Genomic DNA, 17,543 nt, shown 5'->3' with positions numbered 1-17,543 from the left:
TCATAATTTTGATAATACGTAAGCCCCTCAGTAGATCAGAGTGCACCACTGTGCTGCAAGACTTAACATGTTTTTGAACTTACTTATGTTAAGAAAGACAGAAAACATTATCTAGAATACATGCCTTTATGTGCTCTTAACATTAAAGGGCAAAACCATTGTAATAACTGGGATTCAGAGTTGTTACATTGAGAAATTTGTCAAAGTTACAAGAGCTGAGAGGATAATTGGGTACACTGTTTCTAAAGAGCATGCTTCACCACCACTATCAGAAAAAAGTCGCTCAGTAGACATGCCTGCTTTACAGAAGTTCTTTGAATACTACAGGACTTAAGCCTCATCCTCCTCTCCCTCCTCTTCAAATTCCCCCTGCTCATCGGCAGTGGCATCCTGGTACTGCTGGTATTCAGAGACCAGGTCATTCATGTTGCTCTCTGCCTCTGTGAACTCCATCTCATCCATGCCCTCACCGGTGTACCAGTGCAAGAAAGCCTTGCGCCGGAACATGGCCGTGAACTGCTCCGAGATCCTCTTGAAGAGCTCCTGGATAGCCGTGCTGTTGCCAATGAAGGTGGCAGACATCTTGAGGCCGCGCGGGGGGATGTCGCAGACGGCCGTCTTCACGTTGTTGGGGATCCACTCCACAAAGTAGCTGCTGTTCTTGTTCTGCACGTTGAGCATCTGCTCGTCCACCTCCTTCATGGACATGCGGCCCCGGAAGATGGCGGCCACCGTCAGGTAGCGGCCGTGGCGCGGGTCGCAGGCGGCCATCATGTTCTTGGAGTCGAACATCTGCTGGGTGAGCTCAGGCACCGTCAGGGCTCGGTACTGCTGGCTGCCGCGGCTGGTGAGCGGCGCGAAGCCCGGCATGAAGAAGTGCAGCCGCGGGAAAGGCACCATGTTGACCGCCAGCTTGCGCAGGTCGGCGTTCAGCTGGCCGGGGAAGCGAAGGCAGGTGGTCACGCCGCTCATGGTGGCCGACACCAGGTGGTTGAGGTCCCCGTACGTCGGGGTGGTCAGCTTCAGCGTGCGGAAGCAGATGTCGTACAGGGCCTCGTTGTCAATGCAGTAGGTCTCGTCCGTGTTCTCCACCAGCTGGTGCACAGAGAGGGTGGCATTGTAGGGCTCCACCACCGTGTCCGACACCTTGGGAGAGGGCATGACGCTGAAGGTGTTCATGATGCGGTCGGGGTACTCCTCGCGGATCTTGCTGATGAGCAGGGTGCCCATCCCAGAGCCCGTGCCGCCGCCCAGCGAGTGGGTCAGCTGGAAGCCCTGCAGGCAGTCGCAGCTCTCCGACTCCTTCCTCACCACATCCAGGACAGAGTCCACCAGCTCAGCGCCTTCCGTGTAGTGCCCCTTGGCCCAGTTGTTGCCAGCCCCGCTCTGACCTGTGGGGCACACAGAAGCAAGGTGCCCCGTTAGTAGGGCCCCAGGCAGGAACAGAGATGATGCCACCTCTCCTGCCCCACAGCCTGCACCCCTCCCCTCCATCCCCATCGTGCTACTGGCATTCAGGTCCCCCAGGGTCACCTGCATGCTTGCTCTGACTCCTTCCTGTGCACAGAGCTCAGAAACTGGGACTCCTCCATCCCACGCTCACTCACCAAAGACAAAGTTGTCAGGCCGGAAGATCTGTCCAAAGGGGCCGGAGCGCACAGAGTCCATTGTGCCAGGCTCCAGGTCCACCAGGATGGCACGGGGGACGTATTTGTTACCTGCAGGAGGAACCAGCACCAGCGTTAGCCCTACAGTTGGCAGCCAGTGCCACAGGACCCCTGCTGTGCTCCCATACCACCTCCCTGCATTTCACTGGAGACACACTGTCTAGCTCAAGCCTACTTACTGTGTTATCAGAGCCATTCTGAGAACAAAGCTCTCTTAGAGGAGTCACTGGCAGGTGACAGCTCTTTTTCAGGGATTTTTCCAGCCTTAGTGAGCTGGCATGCCTGCCCCATTTATTTAAAGGCATCTAATGAAGCAGACACACTTACCAGCAGCTTCATTGTAGTAGACATTGATCCTTTCCAGCTGCAGGTCACTGTCCCCGTGATAGCTGCCTGTGGGATCAATGCCATGCTCATCGCTGATGACTTCCCAGAACTAGAAATATTTGGAGAACAGCAGTTGTTAACCACAGCTGGCCAGTGCCAATCACACACACCAGCACAGTCTGTACATGCCATTTCCTGACCACTCCCTTGCATAGCAGAGCAGCTGCCTTGGAGGAAGGTGAGGCAGCACAGAAGGCTTTCCCTGACCACAGCAGCTGCAGGCAGGCAGGCAGCTGAGCACCAACATGCGAGTTAATTCTTTTATTGCTTATATTCAAAGGATGGCAGTGCCCAGGTATCTCAGCTTAGTCTTCTCCCATTGTCTAGCTGGGGCATGAGGCACTCTAGGCATTACAAGAAGATGACAACACCTGTAACACCCTCGGTGAGGGGGCTCTCCATAGCACTGAAACCCCTCTTGCTCCCTCAGCGGTCCGCACCAGCGAGGCGGGGGAAGAAAGGGAGGAAGCAGTCGGATGCCGCTGCTGCTTGCGGGAAAACGAGGCGGGCAGCGACGGGCGGGAGCCGGGGCACAGCGCAGCCGGCGCCCAGCACAGCGGCGGGTCAGACTGCCGGAGACAGGAGCAGGAGCCGCGATGCTTTTTCAAGCCCCGGGCTACTCTGCCTTTGGGGACGGGGAGGCGTTCGACCGCGGGGCCCCACAGTCCCACACCGGGCATCGCCCCCCTCTCCGGCCCGTACCTTGGCTCCGATCTGGTTTCCGCACTGCCCGGCCTGGATGTGCACGATCTCACGCATGGTGCCGGTGTCCGGTGCCGGTGTCCGCTGCCGGTGTCCGCTGCCGGTGTCCGCTGCCGGTGTCCGCTGCCGGTGTCCGCTGCCGGTGTCCGCTGCCGGTCCGTGCTCGCACCCCCCTCCCACCGCTCCCGCACTCGCCACTGCGGAGGCCGCGCCCCGCGCCCCCCATTAAATCGGGCGCCGCGCCCCGCCCCGCCGGTGAGTTCATGCGGCGGAGCCAATGGGCGCACGGGGTCGGGGCGGTGCCGTGGCGATGTCTCCCGTTGCGGGGGGCTCGGTGCGGGAGCGGCGGCGGTCGGTGCGCGCCTGGACACTCCGCAGTTAGAATGCGGCGGGCGTGGGGCGCTGGCGTGGGGTCGCCCTCAGGCGGTGGGAGGGAGAGAGGCCGGAGCTGCACAGGGCGTTGTGCGTGTCTGACCGAAAAAGTGGAAAATAAACCCAGAAACCCCTCTTTGTGCACCTGCTGGGAGTTCATCCCATTGCTGGCTTTGCCTCCGCTGTGCTGCAGCAGCAAAGCATGCGCTGCTGTGTTTTTAGCGCCCGTGAAACCTGTGTTTCTAGCTCAGGCCTCTGTAATCATGTTTTGGTATGTTTAAAGCCCAAGAATCATCTCTCCGTATCTCAGACACCTGCAGCACATAGGGACTGGGTGGCTGTGGTAGACCCCACAGCCATGCTCAAGCAGCACAGTTCTGCTTCAGATAGTGCTGCCAAACCTGTATGTGTAGAGCTCTGACCTCAGGAACGCAGAAGACTGCCATGAAACTTCATGCTGCTGCTAAAGAATGTTTTTTTCTGGGAGTGATCTGGCTATAATAGGAGTTGGAACACACATAGGAATGGGATAAGTGCAGGTCAAAGGAGGATATTCTCCCCCTCTGCTCTGGTCAGACCCCACCTGGAGTACTACATCTGGCTCTGGGGTCCTCAGCACAGGAAAGACATGGACCTGTTGGAGGGGGTCCAGAGGAGAGACACAAAAATTATCAGAGGGATGGAACACCTCTTCTATGAGGAAAGGCTGGAAGAGTTGGGGTTGTTCAGCCTGGAGAAGACTCCAGTGAGACCTTATTGTGGCTTTTCAGTTCTTAAAAGGGGCCTATAAGAAGATGGAGAAAGACTTCAGCAGGCCCTGTTGCAACAGGATGAGGAATGATGGTTTTAAAGAGGGGAGATTCAGGCTGGATGTGAGGAAAAAATTCTTTGCAATGAGGGTGGTAAAATACTGGCACAGGTTGGCCCAAAAGGTGGTGGATGAGCCATCACAGGAGACCTTCAGTACCAGGCTGGATGAGGCTCTGAGCATCCTGCTCTAGCTGAAGATGTCTCTGCTCATTGCAGGAGGGTTGGGCTAGATGACCTCTGAAGATCCTTTCCAATCCAAACCATTCTATGATTCTACGATAAGTTACACGCTGTCCTACCAGACACCTGACACACATCTTATTTTGGAAGATTTTGGATCCTGCTCCCAGCATATCTGCTTGTTTGGTCATAGAAATAAACTGAACAGATGTACGTGGCAGATGACTGAGAGAGGAGCGACAAGTTCAAGCACAACAGTAAGAACAATATATTTGAACCAACTGAGGTACACCTGAATCTGCACTGCTGCTGAGAAGGATATCCAAAATAAATTTCAGCAGGGTCTATAATGGATTGTGGAGAAACTATTGAATGTGACTATAAAAACATCAATTGAATCACAGCTGTAAGTATTTCAATAGTGAAAGAAACTTTGCCACACAGCTGGCTGGCTTGGTGAGGACAGCTTTACAGAGAGACCAGGGAAGGGAACTGACAACCCACAATCAAACAGGGAAGCAGTGGAACATGTTAGCAAAGAGGATGGAAAATGGCGTACCTCGTATTCAGCACAACAGACCTGGAGGGGGTCCCCCTCAAGCACAATACGAAGTGCTGAGGGATCAACATGGCAGGACATTGATGAAGGGAGGCAGTCTCTTTAGGAAGGATGGACTGGGAAGGCAAGGAAGGAGAGTCACCATTTGTGTAAGAGTAGCAGAAAAGCACAGACGTCTGCCTGGGGGTGAATGGTGAGCCAGCTGAGATCTAAAGGGTCAGTATTAGTGGTCAAACCAATGTGCACTATGTTGCGGTGGCTAAACACCACCTGATCATGAAGAGAAGTAAGTAAGACCTTTGGACGACTGGAATTGGTCTTGCATTCATAGGCCCTAGTCCTCAAGGGGGAGTTCAACATCCCCAATATCTGCTGTAGGGACGACACAGCAGGGTACAAGCAATCCAGGAGTTTTGTGGAGTCCATTGATGATCATTTCCTGACACGGATGATCAAGGAGTTCAAAGGCAGACACTCTGCTGGACCTGATACTTACAAGCAAGGAAGAAGTCAGGGTTAAAAAGGCTCAGGGCAGGCCTGGCTGCAGTGACCATGAGGCAGTGGAGTTCAGATCCCAATAGAAGAGAGCAAGGTAACTTGCGGGATCACAGTTTCCTGATCTTCAGGAGAGCAGATGTTAGCCTTTCCAGGTATCTGTCTGGAAGAATCCTGCAGGAGATGGTCCTCAAGAGAAGAGTCCAGGATAGCTGGTTGACTTTCAGGAATCACTTCTTCCAGCCTCAAGAATGGCTCATGCCAACAAACAGGAAATCAAGCAGAGGTGGCAGGAGGCCTGTACGGATGAACAAAGAGCTTCTGAGTAAATACAAATAGGAAAAGGAAGCATTCAGGAGGTGAAAGTAGAGTAAGGTGATCCAGGAGCAACACAGAGTCAGTGTCTTAGTGTGCAGGGTTAGGAAAGGTTAGGAAAGTCAAAGCAAAGGATGTGAAAAAGACTTCTACAGGTCCATCTGCAGCAAAAGGGAGTCTTGGGGAAAAAATAGACCTGCTACTGAATATGGCAGGGGACATTTTCAGTGAAAAAATGGCATAGGAAAAGATGGACATAGAGAAACCTGAGGTACTGGAGCACCTGTCATATGAGGAGAGACTGAGATCTGGGACTGATTGTCCCGGAGAAGGCTCAGGGGAATCTTACAAGTGTGTATAAATACTTTATGGGAAATAGTGAAAAAGGTGGAGCCAGGTGGTGCCCAGTGCCAGTAGGACAGGCAACGGGCACAAACCAAAACCACAAGAAATTCCCTCTAAACATAAGAAAAAACTTCTTTTTCTCCGGCACAGGTTGCCCAGGGAGGTTGTGGACTCTCCATTCTTGGAGATATACAAAACCCAAGTGGACACAACCCTGATTAACCTGCCCTAGCTGACCCTCCCAGGCTGAGTAAAGGACTCAGGCAATCTCCAGAGGTCCTGGGCAATCTCCACAATTCTGTGATCATGTGAAAGGGAGAGGAAGGAGTGGGAGGCTGTGTGTGACCAACAGAACAGATTGGTTTGTTGATCTCTGTCACAATACACTACAACATCACACTGCAATTGTAACAGCTTCAAACCCACAGATTTTTGAAAAGGAGAGGTAGAAATTTATGTGGCAAATCATTACCACTATCAATAAGAAAGGTAGTTGCAGCCAGAATAAACAAAGTTGTTTACATGTTACTCGTTAACTATGCTTAACACAGTATAAATCAGTGGATAATGTCAGCGGTTTCACTCAATGTTTTCCTTTATGGCAGGAAATACTAGTGGGTAAGGAAGTACCTTATCTTTGCCCAGCATTTGGCTGCTTGGAAGAATACTTTGGCCATATTTTCAAAAGTGGCTTTCAATTTGCTCCACTGAATTGACTTGCTTGTCAACTGCAGGTCTTTTTCTCCTGGAGCGCAGAAACCTCAGCTGCTGTGAAATGTCACAAGCAGGGACTGGCTCAAGCTTTGCAACACATGGAATTACATGTGGTGTTTTTACACATGGCTTTTTCAATCACAAAAAATCCAGACTTGTGCTGGCACTGAGATATTTCACCAAATTCCCTTGAAGTTTGTGTTCTTTATATCCCAGCTGTTGTCAGGATTTTCCTTTGACACATTTCTGCAATCCTTAATCACAGGCAGTCTTTGTTATTGCTCACACAACACATGCATATACATTTCTACTTGCTGTAGCCATAACTCACCCTTTTGAGCAGCAGTAGGCAGTTACATCTTCTCATTACTGGTGGAACTACAATACAATTGCACCTCTGGCATTCCTGGGGGCATCCACACAGGCATCGAAGGGCTTTTTGGGTGCCAAAGTGTTCCTGGAAATCTGAAAAATACCAGCTTGCAGCATTTTGGTCCCTCTCCTGAAAGCACCTGAACATTCCTTAAGATGTCTTCTTCCCACTTACACAGTGTCCTCCTAGTGTCCTTTATAGTTATTCCACTAAGGATTCTGAGCTTTTATTAGGAAACTAATTCTTAGATGCTATAGCACTGGTCTCTTTGTAAATCCACACTAGTTTCTGGGGGGTGATATAGCTCCAGGGTTTAAAGCTGAGTACCTAGAGAGAGGTAGATGTTTATGTGCATACCTTCCCTCACCTACAGCAATGCTGAACACCCGTGAGCACACAGTGAAGCAAATTAAATATCGATCACTTGAATGTAAGTTCAGAACCCTCCATTTTGGAAATCAATTCAACAAATCTTAGCCCTCAGTGCTATTTAAGCAGATATAGGAGTTCCCTGTTGTATTTTTTTAACACAGCTCCATAAACTCTAAGTGTTCATTGTTGCAAGCGAAATTCAAAACTCTCCCATTCACAGCAAGGGAGTGCATATGCCACTGGGCAGCCAAAGCTCTGCCAGCAGCCCCCCTGCCTGCACCAAACCTTGATTTCCCAGTTTCCAGGGCAACAGCAGAGCCCAGGCGATGGATGCACAAGGGAGGCAACAGGGATCCCACAACATTTTCACGTCTGTCTGTAATTTCCCATTGTTCGGAAAAGAATCACAACTGTACAAATGTGACAGCTGCTCAAGCATACAAAATGTCTGCTTGTGGCTTCAGTCTCACTTACTTGTGATGGGTGACGTCACATGTTGCTCAGGCGTGTATACCAGAGACCACACGATGTTTTGAGTCTTTCTGAAGGTACTTGAATGAGCAGGCTCTGTTCATCAGCTTATTGTTTGCCTTCTACCTCATAACGGTGATATTCCCATCTGATGAGGACTGTCTGAGGTCACCTTTAGAACCCAGTGCTAATCATTTGCAGTGTGCATGAAGATAAAAGAATATTTCTGACAGCAAAAGGGTGGAATAATTGTGAAGGAGGTTTTAATTCTAGTAATAAAATACCAAAAAGGAAAATCTATTTTTATTTCAAAATTACAACCTACCACAGGCGCTAAAGCAGTTAAATACTACACAGCTGAGCATGCTTTTGTGAATGAGCAAAAGCAGTTTCATTGCAGAGTCCTCTGTACGTGTGTTTGTTGTGCCTGAGGGTTTGTGTGTTTGGCGAAGAACAAAAGAGAGAGAATAAACGTGTGAGAGAGCATCACATAACAAAGCTATTTAGGGCACTGCCAAATCTAAAATGACCTGTGCTCCTTCTGAGGGAAGAACTGTTCACGAACATACTTCTTCCACACCCTGTGGTGTCTCTTGTGAATTTAGACTATAGCCACCCAGAGTCAGGAATTTCTGTGAATGTCATTGTGCAGGACACAGCAGACAGAACCCCACTCGTCTGGCTTCCAAGGTCACCATAAACATGATCACATGTTGCAAAATTACTCCAGGAAGAGAAAAACATGTTGAGCATCATCAGGCACCGATTCACTGAGAAGAAGGGCAAAACAATGCAGCCTCTCATTATTTCTGCTTGGCACACCAGATGTGACGGGGTAGGAGCCAGATGGCTCCTGCACCCGTCCAGGCTGCATACCTTGTAAGATTGCTCAGTAGATGAAATACGTCTGCTATCTCTACAAACTGGGTCCTCCAGTCAAGAGACGACTAAGATTCCAGCACCAATATAAATGAAATGCTGATATCATGTTTTCTAGGGTACTTTATTTCCTGCACGTCATCGAGAACAACGCACAGATAGCAACTTTGATCTGCTAGTCACTGTTTCTTTTGTTCCTTAGCCTCCTTGCTTTATCTTGCAATCCGATAGCTACTTGTAACTCAAACTGACACTAAACAAACTCGAAACTTCATCTTGTGATGTCTGCTGAGAGATGCAGTAGTTTGTGGTGGGATTCAATGTACATTGCCCTGGCTCTCTGCGGGAGAGTTGAGGGTGCCATCACACCAGGTGGTTCAATCTACAGAACATCTTGCTCTGCTCTCTCCTGCTTCCAGCTGCCTGCCTTTTCCTCCTCCTTTGCACCAGTTCTCACCCCGGTGCACTCCGTAATTCAAGAAAAAGCTTCTTCCCTATCCCCAGTTTACTGTCTCTAACTATGAAGTTTAGGGAGCCGAACCGACTGGTAGAGGGGTCAGATATGCCTTGGAGCCGCCTAAGGGAAATAACACAAAGGTAACACCTGAAGCAGGGCAAGGGAAATAGGACCATCCCTTTTAGCAGCTGGAAGATACTGAATCAGGCCAGCCCAGTCAAGTGGCAGTTTTCTCAATGCACTGAAAATCTCTAATGCAAGCTATCTCACAGCCTGCTAGGGTGGAGCTGGAATCACAGCTGGACTTTCCAAAAACCAGCCATACAATTAATTTATTAACTGTAAGACCAGCATTATGCTGGATGCAGAGCAGCAGACTGTAAGTCAATGCTTGAATTTCATTTCATGTTTGTAAAGCTTGTTGTGAGGCCATTTGAATCCAGCTTGAAAACCCTGTTTAATTATTCACCATGGAGGCAGGCAGTATCTTCCTACTACATTCACGGAAAATGTGGAAACATTTTTCAGTGCAAAACAACAGAGGACTGTTGACTGAACAAGCTACACAACCTCTGCCAGGGCAGCCACTCTGTCCTCTGAAGCAAGTGTTATCACATTCTGCTTAACTTGGATTATTAACTTGTTTGCAATTTGCACTATCAGTTTTCTTTGCAATGATAGTGGCACTCTTGCCAAAAAGAAAAGAAAATATGCCTTAAACTTACCAAGTAAGAAAAATAATCTGGTTATAAAAGATGACATACGAGATAAATTGAGACCACTTAGAAAATCTCTACCCTGCATGAATGTTAGTAAACAAGAATTTAACAAAGCTGACTTGATTTCCTCCCTTAGGAGAGGAATTCTGCCCGTAAGGGAAAAATGACTTTGAGTGGCGAGGAGGGAATGACCTACTCTTAAATTATTTCTTTTTTTTTTCCACACACTTCAAAAAGACACAATTTTTCTCTCTGGCAGATTCACAAATAAAATCCTTGAAATGGGATTGAAGCAGGGAAACAGTTCGGTGCTTGTTAAACTGCTCAGGGAGAGGAAAGAGTTGTCACTGCACTGTGTCCTTTGCCAGCAGAATGGCTGGGGAAAGGGGGAGGAACAGGCTTCACAGCTCCCCCGATACCCTCCCCATGCCTCGGATTCAAATGCTCAGAGGGCTCCAGCTGGACAAGTGTCCAAGAGAGTCAGGGCCAAGAAACGTCTTTTTCCAAAACGCCCCATGGCCTCAGGCACTTTCCTGTGACTAAATGCTTCCATTTTGGATTTACATGTAGGCAAGCTAAAGATAACAGCCATCTAAAATGGAAGTATCTGAGCTCCAATAGGCTGCTCTTTCCTGTCTTAATAACAAACAGGCCTGGACAGGTAATTGATGGAGTATCAAAAGGCAGGTGCTTATAGCGTGAATGAATTTTAGATTTCTTCAAGAATTCCAGAATTCTTTAAGCACATATATTTGCACAGATACCTACAAAGACCTACAAGCACTGTACTCTTTTGAAGTATGCAGCATGTGATACCATCATCCATAAGCAGATCTGCCTGCACAGAAGATTAGGATTTTGCCTCATTTTTCAGAGAATTGGCTGGAGAAGAGACCAAAGATCTGGATTTCCCTTCTTTCCTTAGGCTATAAATCCTATCTCTACTTTGCTTTACTGTGTTCTTCACCTCATACCTTCTGGTGAGATACACCTGTCAATAAGATGGGCCTCAGGTTTAATTCCTAGATTATCACATTCATGCAACCACTGTATGTTTAGTGCAACCCAGTTTCTGATGTATAGGGACACCTCACATATGCTGAGAATTGTTAATGCTCCCACTTGGCAGCCCAGGAAACATCTGTTAGAAAACAGATGCAGGACTGTGTTCTCAACTTAAGTGGTTTGAAGAACCAGACCACATATTGGACTATCCTTTCACAACACTGATAGACCAGTCTATCGTCAGTCTACAGTCAGTCTACATTGATGTACCAGTCTGTACCGGTACAACAGCGTAGACTGAGGTCCCAGAATCAAACAGCAAAGAGAACTTAGGAGAGATGGCATCTTAGTGCTACCACACCTCATTCCATTTCTATGTAAACCTACATACTGTCTCTAGCTGCTTTTACAGCCTTAGACTTATCATCTTATATCTACCAACAGACAAACATTTGAGCTGTTTGCCTTGGTCAAGACATTTTGCTAATGTGCTTAAAAATACCACAGTCTTAAAGGGAACAAACTGATTGTTCCTTCCCCAACACCATCAGCTCTAGTTGCCAACAAAGGCCACCACTGATATGTTGAAACAAAAATATATTGCTTGATATTATTAACCTCTGTTTCCACACAAATGAATCATTGTAAGTGGTTTAAGCTGCACACCACTAAGTCTATGCTATCTACACTCATTTTTTCCAAACAGGATACTTCATCCAAGACCTTTAGCCTTACAGGCATTGTTCATCACATGGACAAATCAACACCCAATGGAGGTTAAGGCAGTCAGATTACCCAATCTGAAACTCTTTCCATGGCTCTGCTTTCTTCGTGAAACAGAAAAAGTGCAACTATGAGCACTTGTGAAGACATCTGCGTGTTGTTTGGCATACAGCAGTCAGTCTCCAGTTTTTATAGTAAATGGTCTCCTGGGTGACAGATACAGCTAAAACTAAAAGATCCAACAGAAAGAAAATGGTACTGCAGCCCCCAGGCCCACTGAGGAGACACATCCTCCCTTATCGTTGACCTACTGTTCCTATCAAGGAGTTCTGAACCTCTCCTTTACATCTTCCAGTATCTGTATTTCCCTCAGCTACCAAAACGAGTTTGATTTTTTTTTTTAATGATTATGACTGGCAAATAAGATGTGTAGGATTTATGAAAGGACATGATGCTGTCTAGAGTATCTCTATTTATAGCTTCTCTTCCATAACAGAAGCAGGAAAAAAAACCCCAGAATACAAGCAATGTAGGATGGTGCTCTGCTTCCTAGTAAGGGAGCCGTTAGTGAAATGTGTCTCTTGTGTAGCTATATTTAAGGGTTAGCTAGAGACAGAGTGTAATTACACTGAGAATTACAAGCTAGACATGCTGAACGCTAGTGAAACCTGCTATGGAAAGGCTGATCTTTACTGGCAAGGACCAGGTTCTCACCCTTTAAACTTTATTTCAATTCATTTGCTGGCTGTCCTCCTCAGCTTTACAAACAAAGCTGTATGATAAACAGTTTCAAGTGCAACCCAGCTAGGTAATTCCAAGGGAAGGTTACTTTGACAACCAGACAACGTGCTATTTCCCCAAAGGGCCTGAGGCAGCTCAGTTACTAAAACAACCTCAATGTGTTTAATGCTTAATCCTGGAACTGCTCAAGAGCTAACAAATACAGGTACTACTATAGGTATATACAGCTCTATATGTTTACTGACAGTTAAGGCACCTTAAGTGCTTCTCACCCTTCTTTACAGGGTGTACATCAGAAATGAAGCATATAGACCAGTGAAAAGCTTTACCAAGTACCTGTTGTCCTTCATTCCATGTTAATAGGTTTATCAGCAAAGGAACAGCATATACCCAGAGCAGCATCTGCAGGCAGCAGAGTCAATTAACAGAGCTAAACCAGGCAAGATGCAATGCACAGCAGCTCTCTTTTGTCTTTATTCCACTAATGCCTTGCAAGCATTTCATTGAAGGATTACAAAAGAGGCAGCACACATGTGGATATCAGCTCTTTCAGGGCCACCATAATTGTAGCATTAGCAGCAGCTCTCAAAGCAACACTTTCAGTACCGGAAAATTCCCCTAAGTGATGGTTGTGTGAACTAAGGTCTATACATACATTGGGTAACTGCTATATTCAATGAGGGATTTTACTCTTGTTTCATAGAAAAGACTTGGACCCTATAACATCTGACAGCTGCCTTTTAGATTCACTCAGGGTTCCTGCATCCTCTAAGCACAGAGTCACATTAATTCCCCCTTGCTCACTGTAATGAAACCACACTTACCTTCACAAAGATGCACAACGGAGTGCTGCTACGCTGCTCTTGCAGGTCCATTTCCTGCTGCAGGGACCAAGAGCACCAAACAACCCTGTAAATGTGTAACTTGGGAGGCAGGAGACTGCTATTGTCAAGGTATTGATAGATGACTATTTCAAGACTGCATGTATGCTCTAGGCAGCATTTCAAGCCATGTTACCTAGAAAACTAACCATCATCTCCCATCATCTAAATGGGATTGATTGCCTTACTGAGTCAATCCCTTTACAGTTAAGGGCAGATTAGTGGCTATTTTGGGGAAACAATTTTATACCTGAAGAAGTTCAGGTTCTTAATGAAGCTCAAGTTGTATCTTAGTACAGACCCATGCTTCTTTGCATGGACTTCTTATACTGAGAGAGGAAGGTTAGGGGAAAGATAAAACATCTCAGGTTCAAGTCAAATTTCAGGCAGCCACCCATACATATGTACTACAGGCCATGGAACAAGTTAACTAATTGCTGCTGAATGGCAGAGGGGAAAGCCTGGAGCTATCCTGTCAAATCAGTTTTGACAGCTTGTAATGTGGGCTTCAATACCTTCTTGCTGACCTCACCGCTACGTACATCCATGAATAGGAGTTGCAGGACTCTCAAGTGCAGGGTCTTGTTTCTATTAGCCAAGGCAGCTTTCTGCTAGACAGAGGAGCGTCCCAACAATGAATCCACAGTTCCCATAAATTAGCTGCCATCTTAAGCTGAGCAACTCCCTCTTCATGCTGTTAAATTCACAGCCTGAGAAATCTTGTTTTATTGAACTTAGCCTTTCACTAAGGTTAAGGAAAAATACCCAAGAAGTGAAGCTACAGAAAACCACAAGAGAGTGCTCTTAATCTAGACAGAAATAAGAAAGAGGAGACAGTTTAGGACACAAAAAGCCTTTATGTTTGAGAAGTTAACCATTTCAACAGAGGACTCAGAAGTATTTTTGCAACTACTGTTACATTGGACAGTCAAGGATACAAAACTGCTGACAGAAGCAACAGTGGAGAGCACCAAATTAAAAAATGCATGCTTCAGCACAACTGCACAGATTCCTTCTCTCAATGAACACTTGCCTGCTCAGACTATACTTAACTCCTACCCATTTCAACCTTACGCCTCATCCTCCTCTCCCTCCTCTTCAAATTCCCCCTGCTCATCGGCAGTGGCATCCTGGTACTGCTGGTATTCGGAGACCAGGTCATTCATGTTGCTCTCTGCCTCTGTGAACTCCATCTCATCCATGCCCTCACCGGTGTACCAGTGCAAGAAAGCCTTGCGCCGGAACATGGCCGTGAACTGCTCCGAGATCCTCTTGAAGAGCTCCTGGATAGCCGTGCTGTTGCCAATGAAGGTGGCAGACATCTTGAGGCCGCGCGGGGGGATGTCGCAGACGGCCGTCTTCACGTTGTTGGGGATCCACTCCACAAAGTAGCTGCTGTTCTTGTTCTGCACGTTGAGCATCTGCTCGTCCACCTCCTTCATGGACATGCGGCCCCGGAAGATGGCGGCCACCGTCAGGTAGCGGCCGTGGCGCGGGTCGCAGGCGGCCATCATGTTCTTGGAGTCGAACATCTGCTGGGTGAGCTCGGGCACCGTCAGGGCTCGGTACTGCTGGCTGCCGCGGCTGGTGAGCGGCGCGAAGCCCGGCATGAAGAAGTGCAGCCGCGGGAAAGGCACCATGTTGACCGCCAGCTTGCGCAGGTCGGCGTTCAGCTGGCCGGGGAAGCGAAGGCAGGTGGTCACGCCGCTCATGGTGGCCGACACCAGGTGGTTGAGGTCCCCGTACGTCGGGGTGGTCAGCTTCAGCGTGCGGAAGCAGATGTCGTACAGGGCCTCGTTGTCGATGCAGTAGGTCTCGTCCGTGTTCTCCACCAGCTGGTGCACAGAGAGGGTGGCATTGTAGGGCTCCACCACCGTGTCCGACACCTTGGGAGAGGGCATGACGCTGAAGGTGTTCATGATGCGGTCGGGGTACTCCTCGCGGATCTTGCTGATGAGCAGGGTGCCCATCCCAGAGCCCGTGCCGCCGCCCAGCGAGTGGGTCAGCTGGAAGCCCTGCAGGCAGTCGCAGCTCTCCGACTCCTTCCTCACCACATCCAGGACAGAGTCCACCAGCTCAGCGCCTTCCGTGTAGTGCCCCTTGGCCCAGTTGTTGCCAGCCCCGCTCTGACCTGTGGGGCACACAGAAGCAAGGTGCCCCGTTAGTAGGGCCCCAGGCAGGAACAGAGATGATGCCACCTCTCCTGCCCCACAGCCTGCACCCCTCCCCTCCATCCCCATCGTGCTACTGGCATTCAGGTCCCCCAGGGTCACCTGCATGCTTGCTCTGACTCCTTCCTGTGCACAGAGCTCAGAAACTGGGACTCCTCTCCCACGCTCACTCACCAAAGACAAAGTTGTCAGGCCGGAAGATCTGTCCAAAGGGGCCGGAGCGCACAGAGTCCATTGTGCCAGGCTCCAGGTCCACCAGGATGGCACGGGGGACGTATTTGTTACCTGCAGGAGGAACCAGCACCAGTGTTATGGGAGACCTGCTGGGCTCTCTTCTGCCTCCCCACAATTTGCTGCCTAGGAATTGCTGCTCCTGACTTGGAGGATTAGGGAATTTGGGGATGGGAATACAAAGCAACCTGCCATACAAAGAGATGCTGAGAAAATGGGGACTGTTCAGCCTGTGAAAGAGAAGGCTGAATGGAAACCTCATAGCACGCTTCTTATATCTGAAGGGGGCCTACAAGGATGCTGGGGAAGGACTCCATTAGGAACTGTAGTGATAGGACAAGGGCTAGTGGGTTTAAACTTAAAGCAGGAGAGCTCACGTTTGATATAAGGAGGAAATTCTTTACTGTGAGGGTGATGAGGCACTGGAATGGGTTGCCCAAGGAAGTGGTAAATGCTCCATCCTTGGCAGTATTCAAAGCCAGGTTGGACGGGGCTTTAAGCAACCTGGTCTAGTGCTAGGTGTCCCCACCCCTGCCAGGGGGATTGGATGATCTTCAAGGTCATTCCGACCCAAACCATTCTGTAATTCCATGATTTAAGCTGTGCCTGGGCACCACCCACAGCAGGGAGGGTGAAGGCACAGCCTCCATGGCAGGAGGCACTGGGGGCCACCTTGCCTGCCAACCCCAGCAGCACAGGAAAGAAACTCACTACAGGGTGTCCTTACCGGTGGCTTCATTGTAGTAGACATTGATCCTCTCCAGCTGCAGGTCGCTGTCCCCGTGGTAGCTGCCCGTGGGGTCGATCCCATGCTCATCGCTGATGACCTCCCAGAACTGCGGGGACCGGGCGGGGTTGACGGGAGGTGAAAGGGGGGGGCCATCACCGCCACGCCCCGCCCGCGCCCCCCCGGCCAAAGCCCCGCCACGTGGCACGCACGGATTTGCCACGCGTGGGGGCGGCCCCCACCAGACGCGGACACTAACGCGCCCCGGCCCCCCCCACCCCCCCCGACGGGAGGGGTGTGGCACCGGATCGGCGCCCCCTTCACCCCCCGCACCAGGGCCCCCGCCGCCCGCGGGGGCGGACGCACGGTACCGCCGCACCCGCTCTCCCCTCCGCAGCCTAAAGGCGCGCCGCGCCCACGCCGCGGAAACCCCTCCCGTCGGGACAGCCGGGAGCTGCCCGCGCAGCCGCCCCCGCGGCGGTGCTCCCCTCCGCAGCGGGAGCGCGGGTTCTCCCCGCGGCGGTCCCCGGCTACAGCGGGCAGCGCCCGGCGCTCCCGGCAGACGGCCAGGGCGCCGAACCGTACCTTGGCTCCGATCTGGTTCCCGCACTGCCCGGCCTGGATGTGCACGATCTCACGCATGGCGCCGGTGTCCGCTGCTGCCCCGCACTCGCACCTTCTCCGCCCGCTCCCGCACCCTCTGCTGCGGCGGCCGCGCCCCGCGCCCCCATTAAATCGGGCGCCGCGCCCCGCCCCGCCGGTGACTTCATGCGGGAGAGGCGCGGAGCCAATGGGCGCACGGGGGCGGGGCGTGGCTGCGGCATTGTCTCCCGCAGCGGGGGGCGGGGCCTGCGGTAAGGGGCGGGGCTTCTTGGGAGCGGGCGCGGCGCGCCGGTACCGGTACCGCCGCCCGTGCCCCGGCGCCCCGTTTCCCTGCTGACCCCGGGGACAAAGGCACCCAGGGCGGCTGTGGGGACCCGTCCTGGGCCTCCTGTGTATGGACCCGGCCCCGCCGCCCCGCCCGCTGTCCGGAGGCAACCGCAGCCTTTTGTTCCCCGGGACGAGCAGCTTTCCCTGCCGCAGCACCGGGCGTTGCCGCGGGGAGGAGGGGGAGCCCGGAGGCTGCTCCCGCCCCCCACCGGTGCCTCCGTTCACCCGGCGCTGGCGGGAGACTCCGCTACCCGCGGGGCACCGCAAGCGCCGGCAGCTGCCGCCCCTCTGCCCTCGCAAGTCCACACCCGCGGCGG

The 17,543-nt window shown here is 50.6% G+C and overlaps 2 protein-coding genes across 2 annotated transcripts; both read right to left on the bottom strand.

Annotated features, from left to right (window-relative positions):
* Window positions 1-107: 107 nt before the first annotated feature.
* Window positions 108-2,947, bottom strand: LOC136008350 (tubulin beta-1 chain). The gene is made up of 5 exons (XM_065667453.1): window positions 2,914-2,947; window positions 2,757-2,861; window positions 1,995-2,103; window positions 1,608-1,718; window positions 108-1,391 (listed from the first exon to the last, which is right to left on the bottom strand). The coding sequence occupies exons 2-5, from the start codon at window positions 2,811-2,813 to the stop codon at window positions 331-333; spliced, it is 1,338 nt and encodes a 445-aa protein (XP_065523525.1). The 5' UTR covers window positions 2,814-2,861; window positions 2,914-2,947; the 3' UTR covers window positions 108-330.
* An 11,057-nt stretch (window positions 2,948-14,004) lies between these two features.
* LOC136008351 (tubulin beta-2 chain) lies at window positions 14,005-17,017 on the bottom strand. The gene is made up of 4 exons (XM_065667454.1): window positions 16,882-17,017; window positions 16,297-16,405; window positions 15,513-15,623; window positions 14,005-15,298 (listed from the first exon to the last, which is right to left on the bottom strand). The coding sequence occupies exons 1-4, from the start codon at window positions 16,936-16,938 to the stop codon at window positions 14,238-14,240; spliced, it is 1,338 nt and encodes a 445-aa protein (XP_065523526.1). The 5' UTR covers window positions 16,939-17,017; the 3' UTR covers window positions 14,005-14,237.
* Between the last annotated feature and the right edge of the window lie 526 nt (window positions 17,018-17,543).

The sequence above is a fragment of the Lathamus discolor genome, chromosome 2 (genome assembly GCF_037157495.1).
Source record: "Lathamus discolor isolate bLatDis1 chromosome 2, bLatDis1.hap1, whole genome shotgun sequence".
Lineage (NCBI taxonomy): Eukaryota > Metazoa > Chordata > Aves > Psittaciformes > Psittacidae > Lathamus > Lathamus discolor.
This window is presented reverse-complemented; position numbering and strand designations above follow the sequence as displayed.

What these genes read in the sequence shown, in the direction of transcription:
- LOC136008350 (XM_065667453.1), bottom strand. Translation starts at nt 2,813, where the DNA reads ATGCGTGAGATCGTGCACATCCAGGCCGGGCAGTGCGGAAACCAGATC. An exon ending in GAAACCAGATCGGAGCCAAG is followed by an intron (nt 2,104 to 2,756) that starts GTACGGGCCGGA and finishes AAATATTTCTAG; the next exon opens with TTCTGGGAAGTCATCAGCGA. An exon ending in CTACTACAATGAAGCTGCTG is followed by an intron (nt 1,719 to 1,994) that starts GTAAGTGTGTCT and finishes TTCCTCCTGCAG; the next exon opens with GTAACAAATACGTCCCCCGT.
- LOC136008351 (XM_065667454.1), bottom strand. Translation starts at nt 16,938, where the DNA reads ATGCGTGAGATCGTGCACATCCAGGCCGGGCAGTGCGGGAACCAGATC. An exon ending in GGAACCAGATCGGAGCCAAG is followed by an intron (nt 16,406 to 16,881) that starts GTACGGTTCGGC and finishes CGGTCCCCGCAG; the next exon opens with TTCTGGGAGGTCATCAGCGA. An exon ending in GCCTGACAACTTTGTCTTTG is followed by an intron (nt 15,299 to 15,512) that starts GTGAGTGAGCGT and finishes TGTGCCCCACAG; the next exon opens with GTCAGAGCGGGGCTGGCAAC.